Below are 19,491 nucleotides of genomic sequence, written 5' to 3'. Positions count from 1 at the left end.
GTGCTTTTTTAATTGAAGTGACGATTCGAACATTGTACCTCCAATTAAGCTTTAGTGACTGGATATATGTGCTCAATTTATGAGCTGATATGCAACAAGCAAAAATTTGTAATCCTTATGATCGTCAAAATTAACCTTAGGAAAGTCACCCGGAAGTGTTTTTTTATTGAAATGCTTCCCACTTGTTCCTATCCTACACACTAGGCTTTTGAAACTTCAGCATGCTTCGCTGTAACGAAGCACCCTTTGCTAGTACTATTAACAGTACTAGACAACCAACACTGATTAATGGTGGCTCGGTTACTTCACGAACACGACGTGCGGAGAAAGATTTCAGGTACTATTATGTTTTGGCAACCAAAGTTAGTTTTAAGACTTCTAGAATAGAGAAAAAGTAAATCAGTATCACCATATTAAGCTCCTACGTAACGATCTTCTATCTACTACTTACTTTATTATATTACTAACACACTATGTATAGCGCCTCCTTGCGCACCGCACCATCGTGTCTTGTGACGATTGGCGGGGTTGGTTTAAACTTAAATCAATTAATCAATAGAACTAATGTCTTATTGCATCAATATTACTAAAGTTGGTAATATTAGAAATATTAAGTTAAATAAGGTAGGCGCTAGTGAGCGCTCACATTTCGATATTGAGCGCACACCCTAGCTTATAGAACCCTGTACGTCTCTTTGATTGGTCAAATTGGTACTATAAGAAACTTTGGTTTTAATCGGTGAAAATTTACAGTAAGTAAAATGGCCGGAAATTCCAAGAAACTGTCATGGTAGGCTCGGACAAACACCATTTACGAAAATTAACCACTCAAGGCCTGAGGCCTTCCGCCAAATACAGCTGTACAGCGAGGTGGAGTGGTTGATATACAGAGAACAGATGTTTGTAGATTCCTAGATATCATTCCACTGCATTTCTCATTCATTTGCATTTTTTTCTGGCTGCATTTTTCCCATTCCTTGCAAAACTACGAATTTACAGCGTCAACGCTTCCGAGCTACCGATCACGACGCCCAGATTGGATCATAACATCCAGATGGACTGCGGCTGGGGTGCTGTCGAAGATTCTTGTACCAGCACAGATTGCGATGAAGTAACAGGAGGTTGCCGGCAGCTTCTGTCCAGACTGTCCTTTTTTGCGTCTCTTCCATTACCTTTCGCCTGGCGATGAGGCAAGAGAAGGCACACCATTGCTACGAATTGCAGTGACACGCTTACGCTGAACACCAGGTGCCAACTGATTTGTCTTCCCCGCGTAAGAGCATTTCAGAACAACAGCTTTAATGTCACCGTCTATTTATTCCCTACACGTCGCTTTGTTTTAATGATCAAAACAACATACACGCGTCTACGGCTGCGCGAGCATCATCGGAGGTGGTAAATACGCGCTCTTCGATTGATTCTAAGTTGCTCATTACAGAGTTTGGGATGAATTTAAAGACAAAACTTAAAGAGTATTTATAGTACCATTTCGACCAATCGAAGAGTTGTAAAGGCTCTAAAGCTAGGGTGCGCGCTTAACAGCGAGTGAGCGCTCACTGGCCTCCCTTGAAAAATTAAAGAAGATAACTATACGTAATTCCGTGCTTATTTCCTTTCTTTTCAAAAGAGTAATAATATTAATTATTACTCTTGTAGGAAATAATACTTATGTTTCGGGATACCCCCCGTTCAACCGCTTTTTTATCGATTAACCTCATACCAAAAAGAAGACGGTATTATGGAACACACTAGACCAGACCGTGACAGCCGTGCCCACAAACCCAATCACGACAGCGCCAATAAAAAGCAGAAGCGGTCCAATCTTGTTCGGGCCAAGTAATGGGCCGTCTTCAAGATGCATAATAAACGCGGCCGGAAAGCAAAAGCACACAACGGTTGAGCAAGTCCCACCAATTATGCCAAATACAATGTTTATGCTCGGGCAAAGAATTGCGAGCAAAAGTGCTAATAGGACCAGACCACTTGTTACGGCAATATGGCGCAGCCGCGAAACTTCGGAATTAGCGAAAAACATCATATCGATAGTAAAGCGACACGGAAATATGTTTAGCGGAAACGCTACGGCCACAGTGAGGGTGATGGCGGCTCGACTTATGGCGATCAAAGTGTCGTTTGGTGGAAAGCTTAAAAGAATGTTTCCTTTGTATTTTGGATCCACGAGCTGGGGGCCAAACGCCAAATACGCCACTCCACCGATGCATAGATAAATAAGGAAAGAAATAAGCGTGGCGCGGTCCACGACCTTGTTCATACGCCGAATGCACGGACGCTGGAGCTCCGTGTAAATCGAAAATACATTGACCTGATGGTGAAGTCCAAAATACAAAGTTAACCATGTGTAAAGAGATTATGAAATACGAGAACATCACTACCCTACCTGACAGGTAAAGGCAAACATAACAATTGGCACGCTGAGCATGAAATTTGGACCTCGGCTCAAATTGATAGTCCAGCTGATGTCAACGGGGATGCCATTGGCGCTTGTGTACATGAGTGAACGGATAGCCACTGCCACGACAAGGAACACAATAGATAGAACGCCTACAATGGATGAAAACTGAAGACTGCTAATGTCTTTTAAAAGAGACAATGGGAGCATTATCGTTCCAGACACGATCGTCATGAGCACCCATCGATGAGCGAATATACTTTGTACTCCAAAGCAGAGTTTGACAAGCGGTGTGATCAAATCTCCGAGTGTCACAAGATATGCTACCGCAATTCCAAAGCAAAAGATCAAGATGTTCACTTCCACGAAAATTGTCATCTAGCAGCAAGGTGAATGGTAAGCCGTCATTCAATATGCATATAAAATGGGCAGTACCTTCCGGCCAAAACAAAACATGGCCAGATCCTCATAACATTTTAGCCTGCCAAACATTTAGCAATAGCAACACATCAGCGATGCATTATTTAAGTATGCATCAGAAAGAATCGCATTGCATTCAGACTTAGTAATTTGCTCCGCTCGAATCAGCAGCCGAATTGTGTATATGGTTAATACTGCAGCCAACACTAACTGGGCCACAGCAAACCCCAAGCCTGACACTGCCACTGCATACGGCAAAGATAGCGCTCCAGCGCCGAGGGTAGCGCCGGCCAAATTAAATACCGAACCGCGTATAGAACCCTTGGAGGGAACTATTGACAGACGGGTTGCATAGGCATCACATAATGCAACGTCCTGACTTGGCTAAATGTTATAAATCTTTAAGATATACAAAACTGACCGCTTCAAACAGAAAGAAATACGTACATTTCGGTTCCGTCCTGGTGACTTCGAGGCGACGAGGCTTTCGTTTTCTGATACATTCTGCGAAAAGAATACGTCAAAGCACAAATGACAACTACCAATATTTCAATATTGCTACAGTAACTGAAACGATTCTACCTTAAATATGAGCGGCGTACAGCCCAGTTGCTTCGCATGAACAGGACAGCTGGTCACGTGATTTTCGACAACCTCGAGAGGAGTTGCAGCGCCGCGGCCGTGCAGTGCTTTGAACAAGTTGGATTGTCCGAAAAGAAGTGGCTCAGTCGCAGAATCATTGCGCTCGTCGCTCATCGGTCGATGTTGCTGTTGGACGGTTCACGTAATTTCGATTCGTGATATTTGAAACAGCGACTTCTGAATAAATCAATGTCCAATTCTTTCCATTAAAATTATATATTCTAATCGCATTACATACGAAAGGGTGGGTCACTATGTGAACCTCATCCGAGTGACAGGTCAATTTACTTAACATGAGGTAATTGACTCTCCCATTAAGTGTACTTGACGGATTTTTGAATAAGGCGGCTAGTCCGTTACAATTTGACTTTGCAATTGATTTAGGGTGCATTCACATTGAAAGGGATGACGACTAGCGTCATCCGCGAGCTGAGGTATTCATGACAATACGCTCGCCATGAAGAGATGCACATCTACAGAGATGGAAGCTACTGATTGGGTATAAAGCTTTATATTTAATTATATTAAAGATGAATCACTCTTGAAATTACTTCCTAGATAACAAGTGCACACGTGAAGACGGGTAACCGCTTCCGTGACGACACTTGTTCTAACGTACAAGGTCGTTGAGTGAGGTTGCCTTAGGCGCCCACAAACTGCCTCGCTGCACGTGAGAGAAGACAGTCAAACCGCTTCTTCGCTGTGCTTAAAGGTGTGTGCTTTGTAGTGCGAGGCCGCTTTAGAGTCGCCCGCCTACACAAATTGAGCGTAAATTTCCGGCTAAAATGGTGCTATAGAGCGCTATCAGATTAAAGTAGACTATAAATCGGGAAGCTTTGACCCCTCTTGCCGAAAAGTATTGAGTTTATTAGCCCGTCATTTAACCGGATACGCCCGAGCGGGAGGCTGCGTATTATTCTCAGCCAGCCAATCCGTAGCCACCAGAATCATAGGTGTCGTTTATCTTGCCGTAGTGACATACACAATGGCGCAGTGGTATCGTGAAATTACCGTTGTCGAAGCCAAATTTGTAGTCGCTGAATCTTCCTTTACATAAACATGCAAATAAAAATCGGTGAATCGAGGAAAGGTGGATGTTTCAGCATAATTAATAGGGACTGTGCAGTCGCTAATGTTGGCTCACTTAGCCATCCTATGACGCACCACGTCCTATAAGCTTGACAAGTGCTCGAATGTGCACTTATTGTTTATATGGTGGGTCATCTGGTTTAAAGTAGTCCAGCATATAATTGTGTGGACCTTTATGCTTACACATTTTAGCAGATGCGGACATCAGCGTACATTCCACGACATTGAGTTTACAAGCGTTGGTGAGTTTGTAAACTTAATGTCGTGGAATGTGCGGAAAGGATAGGCTAACAACCAAATTCAATAAATACGACGATAGTAGGGAATTCGTAGCTACGAAGCTATCGCGCAACAAGGTGAAGCCTTCTGTTTTCGTGGAGCGCGAGAAAAACTTTATTACGGCACCACTCTGCATTTTCGAGCTCATCGCTCTTGTTACACGTCAATTGAATTACTGCGCTTATCATCTCGGTCTGTGTCGACTTCGACGATGCCTCCACATACCTGGCGTAAACTCGGGCTGGACTTGAAAACGGCACGTTAACTCGTATGGATCTTTCTCGGCACGGCGCATTTTATGTTCATGAATTTCTCCGATGCTGTAACGAGGCAATTTTCGCTTGTACTGCTTCAGTACAAACTAAACTGCATGTATTTAAGGTGCCTTCGAACACATCACGTACGACGTGCGGAGAAAGATTATGTTGCTAAGCGTGGCTTAGCAACAAGGCAAAGCGAAGAAGTGCTTAGTTTACGAACAAAAAAGTAAAATTTATCTAATGTATCTAGGTTCTGCGCACTAATACCTTTTTAATTCTGACATACACTTAACATATTTGTTTCTTAACACAGCGTACAAATATTTACTGTGACTCATTGCTAACCGCACATTTTCGCGACGAGCAGCGGTTAGTGGGGTTGTTATAATGCCTATCTCAACCAACTAAAAGCTTCTTTTTTCACGCAACTGCTACAATAGTTATTTATTGACAATATATCTTGAAAGACAGTATCTTTGTCTTCTTATTCGTTCCATTTATATTTATGTAACAGGTTGCCCCATTACATTAGCCCCCCTAACCAACAGAACTATATGACTGATATTATAAAGAAATTAAATTTTAACCTTTTTAAAAGTAAAGCACTTGTTGGTGTTTCAAACACTCCGATTCATTCGTCGCATGAATAACAAGTACGAGTCCATGCGGTGTGCCTTTAAAGCTTTAAACCAAGCGGGCCCACGGGTGTATGCAGCTGCTATAGAATCAATTGCAGCAGACGTTGAGTCGTCTTCTACTATTTACAATCAGTTTTCAACTTCGGTTTCAAGTGCTAATGACGAGTCGGATGTTCCAACCAAAATAAAGCCATCTGTGAAGAAAACTAGGTTTACTCAGACCCATTACAGCCAAACCAGTAGGTTATGGCTCATCGAAACGGATTATTCGACAAGATCTTCGGTTTGCACGGCCCTTATGACAAGGAGTCATCCTGAATAACTCCGACCACGGTGAGAATGCTGGTAATTTATTGCGCATCATCGGGAACGAAATGATCATTAAGAGTACGACAAAAAGGATGTTAGCTTGTCTTCTTACATCAGCCAAGAGAAGAAGGACAGCATTACCTGCGTGTTGCTCCTCAGAAAAAGCCTTGGTTGTCAAGAAATTTTAACTTAAGTCGTTGGTTAGGAATGGCCAGCGCGGTTCCGTTGTTTGATCCACCAAGGCTTCACAGGCCTGGTGAGAACGAGAGCGATGTCTTCATTGATGCCTTTTTCCGGCATCGATGATTCACTGGCAAGCGTGCCAAGGATAAGATTTTTTTTTATTTCAGGATTGGCTAATATTCCTACAGACTGTAAAAAGCATAGGTTGCGAGGCCTGACTCGACAAACTAGTTGCGGTACGTGAACAGTTCGGAAAGACGTTTATAATCGGTGCACACTATAAGTTGCATCTTGTGTCTAGGGAGGCAGGTTTACCTTGCCTCTCGTGGGGGGCATCTATCGCTGCGTTATGAATGCAGGCTGTGCACCGAGGGAGGCGTTCTCCAGGAAACATCCTCGTTGGAGGAAGTGCCTTTCTTCAAAAATGCGCGAAGGGATGAATAATTAGCAAGTCCTTTACAAGCGTGCGATGTGCCCTTTTTCCGATAGTCCTTGCGGATCGGATGGGTCTCGTCATTTACCAGGAACATCAATCCGCAGTTAAGAGCGACAATCTTAACTTTCATGAGAGGGTAGATACCCTCGCCATCGCACGAGATACCTCGTTCGGACCCCCTCGCTTCGCGCTGATTCAAGAAGGGCACGCCGAGGAAGCGCTACTCGCAATGCGATCCCATCAATGGATGAGTAAGTTGAGGATAAACAATTGGCACCGAGTTGGTGATAGCTCCCGGAAGGATCGGATGCAACTTTTATCCCAGAAAAACGTCTCTTGTGGAGTTCGGAAAGCAGGACCTATATTCGCCACCTATGGAAGTGTCATACTGACAGTACGGGTGGAGACGTAAAACGTAAAATATAGGATGCTTGCACATCCTGCGAGGTAGCTGGATCATGTATGCATTGCCTTGGCGGTGCAGTACACGAAACGGGCCGATATTCTTGAGCAGTAATTTGTTACTGCCCTCATTCGTCACTACATATTTAAGTAAATTTACCGTTGACGGTAGGACTAGGTAATAAACATAAGAAAACACTTGATCATCCATAGTTATCAGCTGTTTATTTTGTCGGTCACCGCGTCAGCGATGAATTCCTACACGAAACGAACTACTGCTTCTCGAGCTAAAAGAAATTCAAGTCCTGACTCGTTTTTGTTTTTGTCTTCAGTGGCCCAGTGCCCAGTGCGGAGATATCATTCTTCTTAGCAGTAAGCCTCGTTGCTACTCCTGACATAGTATTAGTGATGCTGAATATACCAGCATCGACATCAAGATCACAGTCAGCAATTGCTTTGTCGTTTTGCTGAATTTGTCTTTTTCGATTTTAAATAGATCATCATCGGTATCCGTCGTATTTATTGTTAAGTCAATTTGTGATGATCAAGAGCCAGGTCGGTATTTGCTTGTGCGAGTCTCCCCCTTTCAAATTCGAGTTACTCGATAAGGTCAGAAGCTGACATTTTCAACCGTGTTCAAACAGATTTGAACACAGAGTATAATGAGTTTGCCGTGGACCGCAAATCCCGATATAATATTTTGTAACGGGTAGACAACCCTGGGACTGCACAGATGCACCATCTTCCTGGACCGATTTACTTGCACAATAATACCAATATTCTTGTAAGCTTACTCGGAAAACACAACGCCGAAGTCTGTTGATGCAGAATGCCAACACTCTGCCCAAAGAAGCAGAGGCTGTAACGGAGCACGAGATGAAGGACTAGGCTTTTTTGTTGACATACCTCGCAAGCACTTATGTACTTGCGCACGCCATACTGGCGAGGTCAGTTAAAGTCGCAACTTACTGCGAGGTAAATCTTCTCGCATCATGTATCAGTGTTACGATGCATCAATAAAAAAAGTCATCGTGAAGGACCCATTTTATTGAAGCATCGTAACACTGATACATGATGCGAAAACGCAAATTATTGTGTGTTGGAACGCTAACACGACGTGTGCCGCCGGCAATGTATAATACAGCAACCCATTGCGTGTAATATATCGATCTGACGAAGATCGATACAATATCGACAATTTCTTCAAATATTTTGGATATATGAGGTAATCCATCAAATATAAGTGCGTTATCTTCTATAAAGGCTCTTCTTATGTCGTCAAGTAAAATTGACGACGGAACCCTTATTTTTGCAACAGTGAGCTTATCCACGCTGTTGGTTGGTGCAGCCGGCTTAACATCAGGCCGGCGCGAAGCGCATTAGCGACGACATTAGGTCGTCATGTTTAATATTCCACGGAGAAGTCATACTCCGAGAAGAAAGACAACCATCTCGCCATTCTTCGCGAGAGGTGTGGACTGTATACGGCCGTGCGTAAAGATGTGATCTATATAAGCAAAGAACGGTCTTTCAACTAAGAGATAGATTTGAAACTTACCCAGTACGAAAATATGTACTCTTTGACATTTCATCAATATTTACGTCCATTCTCGGTATTGGCGAGAAAAGACGCGTTTGAGCCAGTACCGTTGCAACATTCAGCTTATTGAATTTATGGACGATCCGCCACATTCATGTTGCCTTACGCACGCAGAAGGTCGGAGAATTTTGTAAGGAGGTTGACTCCTCCACATGAGCAATCGGCATAGGAATTGTTGATTATAATACTCATTCATGAAGCAGTGACCACTGCTTCATGAAACAGTATTTCGAGCCTGGTATCAGGTCGATCTCGGTATCGTGCGAGTTACCTGAGGATAAATTCGAGTGTATATATCCTCAGGTAACTCGCACGATACCGAATCAAGGAATATATAACGACGATTCAATACCACACCTCTACCGGTATCCGGAGGAGATGGAGTGATGAGAGTTAACGTTTTCCAGTCACTTGTTGGAACTTTACTGTGGATTTTGCGATGCACTAGGCGGACATTTCATTTGCGGTACACAAAGCGTCAAGAAGGACACATCAGCTAGCAGTAGGTGATTACCAGGTGGCAAAGAAAAAGCCAGGTACCTTTCTGGAACGAGGACATTGTGTCTTTGCATGACCGGACAAGAGAATATATTCCGATGTTTTGCGAGTAGTGATGCAGATTTTGCTGCTGAAAAAAGTGGTAGAAAGTCAGTCATGGGTGGCATAATTACGATTGACGATATGCTGCCGTGTTGGGCTTGTCCGCTCTAGTTCTGCGACGGTTGTTCAACGCACTAAGGCAACAGCAGCCATCCCGAAAGCCTGCCACCTTTCTATTCGACACAGCGAGGGCAGCCCGACCTATTTCGGACTAGATTTTGGAATGCTTTAAGTCTCAACGATGTGGATAGCTATGTAACATTTCCTCTTGTTTTCCTGATAATCAGCAAAAAAGACTTCTTAAGCCATCTCCAAATACTGATCCTTCACGTTTGATGGGTATCTTAAAGTTATATATTCGTCCTCAGCGCCAAGAGCATCAAGAGTTACCAATGCAGCCAATGCGGGAGCTGGAAGATGTTGCCGACATTTCTTCCATTATGTTCTGCTATTCCGCAGCTGCTGTATTCACGTACAGGCCGCAAAGAATTCTCCAAATCTTCAAACTGCGATGGATCCCGCTGAGAAGAGCTTTGCGATTGGTCTCAGAAATTGATGCCCAAGAGCACCAACAGAATGCCCGCGGCCGTGCTGGACAGATGGATTGAAGACCTCCGCTGCCGGAAGCACATCTCGATGGTCAAGGATAACTCGCTGCTTGTACGAGTTATCCTCTTCACATTATTCTTTGATGCGCTTCATTCTTTCCCCAACTGATGTGGTGCTTCATACATTACTTCTTGTCGAGGAAGCTGCACAAACCACATAATGTTCAAGGCTACGCACCTCTGGCAGGTATTGCCGCTGCTGCTTCCGCGGCTGCTTGACGAAACTTGTATGTCAATGTTCGAAGCAAACATAACGCGAGATTCCACATCGTTTTCTCATTCTTCTCCAGAGATGTCCTAGTCGCAGCTTGTATTTTTTTAACGCTATCTTCAAAGCTGCAGTAGAAACGTTGCCGGTAACGGCAGTAAAGACATACCCAAAGCCAAGACTTTTTTGGTTTGACGCCCGCTCACGACCTGTTTGCAGTCTGATATTTGCAAGCCGATCATCCCAAGCAAGTTGGCGAAAAATTCTCACCGTCGACAAATTTCCTTAGACAGCTATCCATGTCTTGACTGCTGCGTGCGCGCTTTTAATGCGCGAAGTTGTTGTATTAACAAAATGCAGCGAATCACATATAAACACCGCTACAAGTCTGTCCTTGTGTAGCAGCCACGCTTCTTCAAGATAAACCATGACAAAGCGAGAAAAAAGCGCTTTCGTCCTAGTCAATTGTCGATTATATGAAACTGCCGTTTTCAATGCACTAAGCTGTTCTAGTGCTCTTCAAGAACTTTGAAGGCTGCAAAAATTGCAAATGTCTTCCGCTGCCAGGCAAAACTGTTTTTGCTATGTACTACTGGCACAAGGAATTTGCCATTGCCGTCGTCAAATAGTACAGTCGACAGGGCATTCTTCAAGGCCAGTCATAATCAGTGACAAATGTATTTGGAACCACCAAAAAGGCAGCAAGTATCTGTTGTATATGCTGTAACGCCTTAAGGTGATCTACTAGTAGGAAAAAGGTAAATGTTTGATGCGTGGCCATTGCTCCTACATGCACCAAAGGCAATCTAAAACGGCGGTCTTGTACGCTGAGTCGATCAACCAAAACTTTCAGCACTAAAAAAATCGGCGGCAAATTTCTTTAGCGGAAGAAGAAATGATATCAATTCTTGTTGAGCATTGAATTTAGCAAAGTAAGGTGCATCAAAGCGATCTTCAAGGCTACCAAGTAGATCAACAAGCGGGGAACGACCAGCGAAGACGCAGGCGCTTCACTGCTCGACATTGTGAACATCTCAGGGGGTTAATTTAACCCAACGACGGCGCATTGCGGCCACTATTCGGACAAGTTCCTGTCGATCAACTGCAGCTTGGATTACTTCGTTGCGTTACTCTTCTGCCAGTGCGCGTTCTTGTGGATAAACGGGTGGGAAGGTAAAGGGTTCGTAATTGTGATCGTAGATGCCAACTTCAACTGCTCAGTGGCCTTCTTGCACAACACGTCAAACTTGCAAGCTAAAAATACAGCCTGTGGGCGCCTAAGCGACCTTACAAAACGAACTAAGTACCTTAGAACAAGTGTCGTCACGGAATCGATGATTATATTAAATCGAATTATATATCGGAAATTTTTTATTCGAACAATGGATGCCACCTCTGTCGATGTGCACCCCTACATTCCGAACGTATTATTCTGAATTACTCGGATTACGGATGATGCTAGCCGTCATCCCTTCCAATGTGAATGCACCTATGTGCATCATATACGCAAGGGTGGGTCACTATGTGAACCACACCCGATTTGCAGGCCTAAGTACCTCACATGAAGTAGTTGACCATCCCGTTATGTGCACGAAGTGTACTTAATAGGTTTGTGAAACGTAAGGCAACTTTGGCTTGTTACAATAAATATGCTATCTTGGCAAATCTCAGTGATACGCTATCACTCAAGCGTCTTATCGATTGCATTGCACTCACAATTGTGTGTAATGCAAGAATTACTAACTTTCATTAAGAGGTTTGACTTCTTTTAGCCTAAATTAATTTAATAAGATAGATGCGGCAAACGGACAGGGCGACTAGAACATGAATTGATTTACGCTGGGCCCACACTGTCGCACCGCCTTCTTAGTTTGAGAAGCTAAAATAACAAAGGTCGGCAACTGTAAATGCTGCGAGTTGTCTGCACATAATAGACAGCAAACTGTACATGTTTATGCCAAGAAGGCTGTCAGTTTGCTAGATACACAAGTCACCAATTTAAGGTTTTTGACTAAGCATTATTCACATTTCAAATGAAATGTTACAGCATATACGATATTTATTATTTCCAATGCAGTAACTGCGCGTGAAAGATGGGCTTCTTTAAACAAGTATCCCCCTTAAATTTCTTACGACGACGATGTAGTATTCAAGATGTCCACATGTGTGCTACAATAAACGGAAACCAAGTGATTGCATTCTAACTTGTTTAATGCTTAGTAGTCTCTGACTTTTTCTACTCTTATATAAACACAGTTTTGGCTACGATATTTGCCATAAACAATTTGAACGAAACGGATTATTGATTCTCGAGTTAGCAGAAACTCTTCTGCTAACTCATTTGTTTTGTCTTTTTCAGTACGCTTAGTGCGTACTGCCATGAGATTTTCAGTCTAAAAAAAGATTAATACAAATAACATTTGTTATCTAGTACTGACGAAATCGGAGCTCCGATGATAAAATTACTTTTAACACTTCGGGGGGGTGAGATAATAGTATTTCACATTGGGAAATCTTGCAATGACTAAATTCAGTAGCCTAATAATGGTCGCTCCAAAGTTTCACTTATAAGACCTATATATATTCTCACAGCTCAAAAGTGTCTGATAAAGTAGACACCCTCTATTTTTGATAGGATTAAGACCGATCTTTTCTGATCAAAAGGTAGGGGATCTTAAATGATAGGATGGGTTTTGGCCGAAAAATGTAATCGATGCATCAACCAATAAAACTGCCGCATCGAGAAAAAGAAAGGAGAAGATTCGCGTGAGATAGAAGAGGGAACTACAACTGTAATTACTGGAAATACATACTGCGTTTCTGTTGTCTTCTCGCCAACCTAAGCCAGGTAGGTACACACGCATTTTTCATTACTATTATCAATTTCACGACACTGCGCAAAAAATATCTCGCCGTGTTGGAGGTATTGCGAAAGGGTCATTGCGTCAAACGCTTACTGATCGTATCCCTCACGCAATTTGTGAGCATCGCAGTGTAAATCCTTAACGATCTCGAAGAGACGCACAATTTGAAGGTTACGCAGGCAACATTTTCAACAACCGGTAAAAATTGTATTCGGATACCGCGTTATAAATTCATTGGCATGAAATTGAATTCCATCGCGAAGAAAATTACACCGCCTTGATGCTGCACTGTTTGAAAGGTTCTCAGAAATAGAAGAGCACATCAGTATCTCTGGAAGACCAAAAACCATTTAATTTTTTTCTTAAACCCTTCGCTCCTAGTGACGCTTTCATTGTAACGGGCTAAAGTTGCCCTAATGATACACAGTCCCCGTTAAGTACACTTGGTGTACCAAAAAGGATGGTCGGTTACTAAATTAAAGTAATTATAACCATCACTCTGGTGTTGTTCACATTTATGACCAACACTTGTGTATGTGATTCATATAGGTGCATTCACATTAGGAGGGGTGACGCTTAGCGTCATCCGTTACGCGAGGTATCTAGAAAGATACGCTCGCAATACATAGCAAGTGTGTTATCGATATAGATGACATATGGATTGGTAAAAATAGGTATTTATATTTAATGCAATTAAATATAAATCAGTCTGAAAACTACTTCCTACTTCGTAAATGCGCACGAGGAGCCGGATTACCGCTTCCGTGACGACACCTAACCAGAGTACTTAGTGCGTTGGGTGAGGTCGCTAACGCGCCCACCACAACTACCTCACTGCACGCAAGAGAAGCTGATTAAACCGCTTCCTCGCTGTGCTAGGGTGTGTGTCTAAGTAGAGCGTGGTCGCATTACGACGTGCCCGCCTACATATAAAAGGAATAATAAAAGAGAAAAAGGATATATATTTTTTATTTTTAACATTTACAACAAGACTGCACCGTAATTGTAGCGGAGCTACTTCTCTACTAAAGTCATAGGAAGACATTTTCTTTCAGACAGTTACTAATTTCTATGATTTTAAGGAATCTTACAACTAAGTAAGTTAATCACGCTTGTAGAGCTTAGTTAGTACTAGTTGAAGGGACTCAGTGGTTCGTATCACCAAGTGGCAACTAATGCCCGAGGGTATATACCATAGGAATCTTATTATTATCGCTCATCGCAGTGCAAGCCTTAGGATGGCACGACACGCTGTATAGATCAAAAGGAGAACTGAATTTTTTTAGGGAATGGCTGCGGACACACCCGATTTTTGCTACGGACACACCTCTAAAATAAAAAAAAATGTCTCCAGACATAAATTGCCTCTTTTTAACCTTTTTTTGGACAAACTTACCCCCTACTTCAGTACCGTTAATTGAATAAGAGTTTACTCTTGGGAGGTTTTGACACTGCTTCAACCACCATTCGCACCTTCTGTTCCGCTCTCCCTACGCGCATATATGGGGGGTATCCGCAGCAATGCCCTTTCAGAATACTGGAAGCAATTCGGCAAATAACAAAATTGCTGAGCAGAAGGACAGTGACTTGGCTGCAGAGGTGAGTCGTTTCAATAAATATATCTTAACTGTCAGCCATGGTAACTAAATCAAGGATCATAATCCGTTTTGTTTAAAAATTTTGCGGGGCTGTGTTCTTCCAGGCCGAAAGAAACGATGTCGTCGGGAAGGATTGGGACTTACAGGAATCTATAAAACCGTTGCTAGCCGAGAACATGGTGCTAATTGATTAGACAATGGTGTCATTTTTGTGGACATACACATCTGACCAACTATACATTTATTTAGAAGGCAATAGTGGCCGTTTTGTTTCTCTCTGAAAAGTCTGCCTTTTGGTCGTGGCTTGTCAATAAGAATTTTGGAAGGGAGGAACCTGAAACAAAACTCTAAAAAATCGAAGGGAAGCCCTTCAATATTTAACGTGCAATTTGCTACTTTCGCATAAGCTCATCTTTTGGCTTTGCTTCCAGCACCTGGAACTAAAGGGACCGCAAACGTTCTCTAAATGCCTTGGCCTAGGATCCACCTGTTGCCGATCTATATATTAGTCTGATTGACACAATTTCGTCTGTGTGCTGACTCGGCTGACTCAGCAAGACAGCTGTCGGTCTTTGGAAAAAAACGTTAATGACTTGCCTCTCTGTGCAGTAATGCGTTATATATCCTTGAGATGTATCAATTCGCCGATTTACACATAACCTGTCAGGGGCACTGCCGACTTGTACTTCTTCAGTACAAGTCCACTTCGCACTGCCTCAGTGCAAGTGGTGACTCACGTCACTTCACGTACTCTAGTACGCGCAGGGGAAGACTCTTTAAAACACTTGCTTTAAAGAGGGTTAATTATAAACTGTATTAATATAATTAAGTTCTTCTTGTTTATCTACTTAATACTAACTTAATTATAAACTAATACAAAACATCTAATAAAGTCTTATCTGTCTTTCTCTTTACGCGCGTCCAGCGCTGATGGACCGCGGAGAAAGTGGATATAATGGCCTATATCTACCAATGGATAAGCTTTAAAAATATAACCATGTAAAGTAATATTCTTTAAATATTCTCTACCTCTTAGATAATATATTAATTGACAACCTTTAAGTGTTAATTTCATGTAACGATACACCCCGTTACATAAACGCTGTCTTTCTGCTCCATACCAGCATCAGATGACGCAAGCTACGCGATATAATCAGACTGCAACAACATAGTGTGTTTTTTAATGTCGACGTTTTAAGATTATCTTCCCTGCATGAAGAAATGGTCCACGGGCGTCACTATTACACATTCTAACAGGCTTGTTACTTTAGTCACCAATAAAACCACCTTCACGCATTAAAGCCTTTTCTGTCAACGGAGATTTGGCTGGCGATGGGTCCCTCTGTTGTATTTGGTGAAATAAATCGTGCACCAACATTCTAAGGATCGTAGACGGACTTCATTTTTCTAAAAGCAGCAATTTAAGATAATATTGGTTACTATTCTTCTGCTACAGGCGCTTTCCATTCGCGCAACTTGACAGGGAGGTAAATGGCGCAGTAGAAAATGTCTACATCGGAAGCTTCAAGTAGATACTGCACATGGCCGTCGGCTAGTTGTTTTTCGGAAAAGGCATCATTACGAGCAAATCCACTCGGGGCACTAGTAATAGAGCATTTGAGCCGTTGATAAAAGGCACGAAACACTAAAACTCGCTCTGGCACATTCCACGACTCTGAAAACCGTGCGCGGTGAAGCATAGCACCTGATGACAAAGCACCAACGACGCGACATTTTTCAATCTCGCGGTGCACACGAGTGGACCAGATATGGCGTTGCCTTCTCGGAGAAGAGGACGCAACAGGCAAAAATGACTCCATTAATTCCCTTGGAAGTGACTTTCCGGTAGTAGACGGTGTTTGCATAAAAGGGTTAAATAGGTGCAATTTACGCCTGAAGACAAAGTTTTATTTTAGAGGTGTGTCCGTTGCCAAGAATGAATGTGTCTGCAACAATTCCCTTTACTTAAATTTAAAACACAAATTTTCCGTAATTGCATTAAAAATAAATTTAGGCAACTAGATTGGTATCTGGTGGCTGCCACTCGAATTACCCGTAATAAGTATAGTGTTCCTCAACGTTATGTTGTGCGCAGCCAATAGCGTAACCGGAGTATGTACAGTGCAGCTTTCTAGGATGATGACAACCTTGCGTCCCTCCATCCAATGATCAACAGCTTCAACCAAAGAGCTAAAACGTTAAGCGACATTCCCGCTTTACTGTTGGCATGAAATTTGTAGCCCAACATTTCCCGGTTAACGTTTTTAAAGCAGCAAAGGTTGAACGATTTGCCAATCACCCACAGAGAAAACCTCAAATGAGCCATCATGGATTGCGCAGATAGTTATGGTGATGCGTTCATTGCTCATATTCATGACCCTCAAGTTGCCTTGGTGTCAGTGGGTTATCAGCTTGCAACCGCCAGTGAAGGCCTTTCTATTCCATGTTGTAAATTTCCGCGAGCTCGTACGCATTTGAACTCTAACGTATGATTTAAAGTGCTACCTTAGTTGCCTCCATATCCGCCGAAACACTTGTGCCGTGTCGTTTCCGCGATTGAATGTTATGGCGCTAATAGAACCTTAAAAGCCATACATTCTTAAAACGGCTGTAAATTCTCTTCAGGTAAAGATCTAGAACTTTTTGGCAGCCTAAATTTTGATCAGGTAATCTGCACATGAATGTAGGCGGGCACGTCGTAATGCGGCCACGCTCTACTTAGACACACACTCTAGCACAGCGAGGAAGCGGTTAACCAGCTTCTCTTGCATGCAGTGAGGTAGTTGTGGTGGGCGCGTTTGCGATCTCAATCAACGCACTAAGTAATTTGGTTAAGTGTCGTCACGGGAGCGGTAATCCGACTCCTCGTGCGCACTTACGAAGTAGGAAGTAGTTTTCAGACTGATTTATATATAATCGCATTGAATATAAATACCTATTTTTACCAATCTATTTGTCATCTCTATAGATAACACACTTAATATGTATTGCGAGCGTAATCTTCTAGATACCTCGCGTAACGGATGACGCTAAGCGTCATCCCTCCTAATGTGAATGCACCTATATGAATCACATACACAAGGGTTGGTCACAAATGTGAACAACACCAGAGTGCTGGGTCCATCTACTTTATTTAAGTAATTGTCCACCCCCTTAAGTACACCAAGTGTACTTAACGGGGACTGAGTAACATTAGGGCAACTCTAGCTCGTTACACCATCTCCCTTAAGAGCGAACTTACATTTTAAATTCGTCAAAGAGGAGAGAGCAACTGCGAGCAGCTTTAGGCGCCGCTAGTTCACTCAATCACTCTAGCGACCTGTGTTTATATACACAGCGCCCAAGATGCCACCTAAAAGGGGCCACGTTGGTGGGTCGTCTGCAAAGACGCCCACTCAACCTCGTACTAAGCGCACGCGCCGCGTTAATTCGCCGGCCGCGTCTAATGCCTTAGTCGAAACGCTGACAGCCACTGCGGCTGTCGGGTTAACAGGGCTAAAGGATCCATCCCATTTTAACAGTGAGGATGTTAATCCGTCGCTCGTTGTCGACTACAATGAGTCGACACCGTTGCCGTCACCCCATACTAGTGATGCGGACAACGAGCTCCTGAGGAAGGATGATGGCGCAATATTGCCCATCCAACCTTCTCTCATGGCTCACAACATGGAGACAGCAATATTTACGAATGCTGTCTCGTCGTCTGCGCTGGATAGCGCAGCGACAGGTAATGAGAGTGCTGCCTATAAAGGCGCACCCGCAACTCCGTTGGGTATAACCACAACGCATTATGCTCAGACCATAATCCATAATGGTTCTGGCATAGAGGATTCGGAGCCTAAAGCTCCGCCAACGACACGTGAACGTGCTCAGTCGGTGTCACAAGCCAGTCCTTTAGAACGTGGCTATGTGACGGGTGGCATTTCACTGATGCCCCCTCCATCAAAATGGCCTCGTTTTAAACGGACCAAGAGCGTCACTCTAGAGTGCGCTCTTCTAGACGCACATAATTATTACGGCGTCTTAAATCATGGAGGGCTCAGGGAAAATTGCTTGGGCGTATTTTCCCGATCCCGGTCGTGTTGCGTTCAAATGAAACGCCCGACAAATACGAGGCGGGATTATTGCGCCGCATTCATCCGCATTCCGATGCGATGAAACAGCAGTCGCAACGAATTAATTTTGCCCGCTTGCGTGTGAAAGGAATCTTGGGCGGTACTGCACCCCCTGTTTCTTCTCGCAACGCTTCTGCTAGTCCATTCGAGACTAGCGAAGAGGCCTCAGCTGATGCTCCTTTTCATAGGCAGCCACCAAGCCGGGCACATCAATACGTAGGGTATCGATCGGTTTCTAAGAGTCAAAACTCTTCGGGTAACCTTTCCATTGGACGAGGATCTGATACCCTTGCCTCACGGAGCGGTGGGCAAGCAACCTTCCAACAAGGAAGCGTTGATCCTCACCCGCATACATCAGTGCAGGTGGCGCCCAATAGGAGTGGCGATCTCGCCCACCTACTCGCGGCTGCCTTATCTTCGTCCGTTCAGTCACAGACGTCAAGCGCTGCTGAACGACGTATGTCGGATCTCGAGGGTCAAGTCTCGCGACTGACCTCGGATCTTGTTGATGTCCGGGCGAAGGCTCGTCAGGGTTATGAACGCCTGAAGACTCGCTTGGACCTCTTTGAAATGACAATGCTGAGGGATCCGCGTTACTCGCGTGATGCCCCTCGCTTTCCAAGTCCTGCTTCTAATGGAAGGCATCGGTCCGATAGCTTTTCGCCTTCACTGTCCCTCTCACCCGAACGACGCTCGACTCACAGTCGGCGTCACCATCGGTCTCCTTAGACGGATGGGGATATGTGACCTCATTTAGGTCTACATACCGTTTCAGACGACCCACGTAAAATACGGGGTGCGTCTTCACATACGGGGGAAGGTTGAGCCTA

At 43.6% G+C, this 19,491-nt stretch overlaps 3 protein-coding genes across 3 annotated transcripts; 1 reads left to right on the top strand and 2 right to left on the bottom strand.

Annotated features, from left to right (window-relative positions):
* Window positions 1-1,515: 1,515 nt before the first annotated feature.
* CCR75_005341 (uncharacterized protein) lies at window positions 1,516-3,653 on the bottom strand. Its single transcript, XM_067963422.1, has 6 exons — window positions 3,413-3,653; window positions 3,278-3,334; window positions 2,973-3,214; window positions 2,846-2,891; window positions 2,399-2,788; window positions 1,516-2,323 (listed from the first exon to the last, which is right to left on the bottom strand). Exons 1-6 carry the CDS (start codon window positions 3,584-3,586, stop codon window positions 1,715-1,717), a joined length of 1,518 nt encoding a protein of 505 aa, XP_067817040.1. The 5' UTR covers window positions 3,587-3,653; the 3' UTR covers window positions 1,516-1,714.
* A 6,007-nt stretch (window positions 3,654-9,660) lies between these two features.
* Window positions 9,661-9,876, top strand: CCR75_005342 (uncharacterized protein; the record flags this gene model as incomplete). The annotated part of the gene is made up of 1 exon (XM_067963423.1): window positions 9,661-9,876. The coding sequence occupies one exon, from the start codon at window positions 9,661-9,663 to the stop codon at window positions 9,874-9,876; it is 216 nt and encodes a 71-aa protein (XP_067817039.1).
* A 6,109-nt stretch (window positions 9,877-15,985) lies between these two features.
* Window positions 15,986-16,246, bottom strand: CCR75_005343 (uncharacterized protein; the record flags this gene model as incomplete). Its single annotated transcript, XM_067963424.1, has 1 exon — window positions 15,986-16,246. One exon carries the CDS (start codon window positions 16,244-16,246, stop codon window positions 15,986-15,988), a length of 261 nt encoding a protein of 86 aa, XP_067817038.1.
* Between the last annotated feature and the right edge of the window lie 3,245 nt (window positions 16,247-19,491).

The sequence above is a fragment of the Bremia lactucae genome, linkage group LG4, assembly GCF_004359215.1.
Source record: "Bremia lactucae strain SF5 linkage group LG4, whole genome shotgun sequence".
In the NCBI taxonomy this organism is placed as follows: domain Eukaryota; phylum Oomycota; class Peronosporomycetes; order Peronosporales; family Peronosporaceae; genus Bremia; species Bremia lactucae.
Note: the sequence above shows the minus strand (reverse complement) of the source record. Positions and strands in the feature narration are given on the sequence as shown.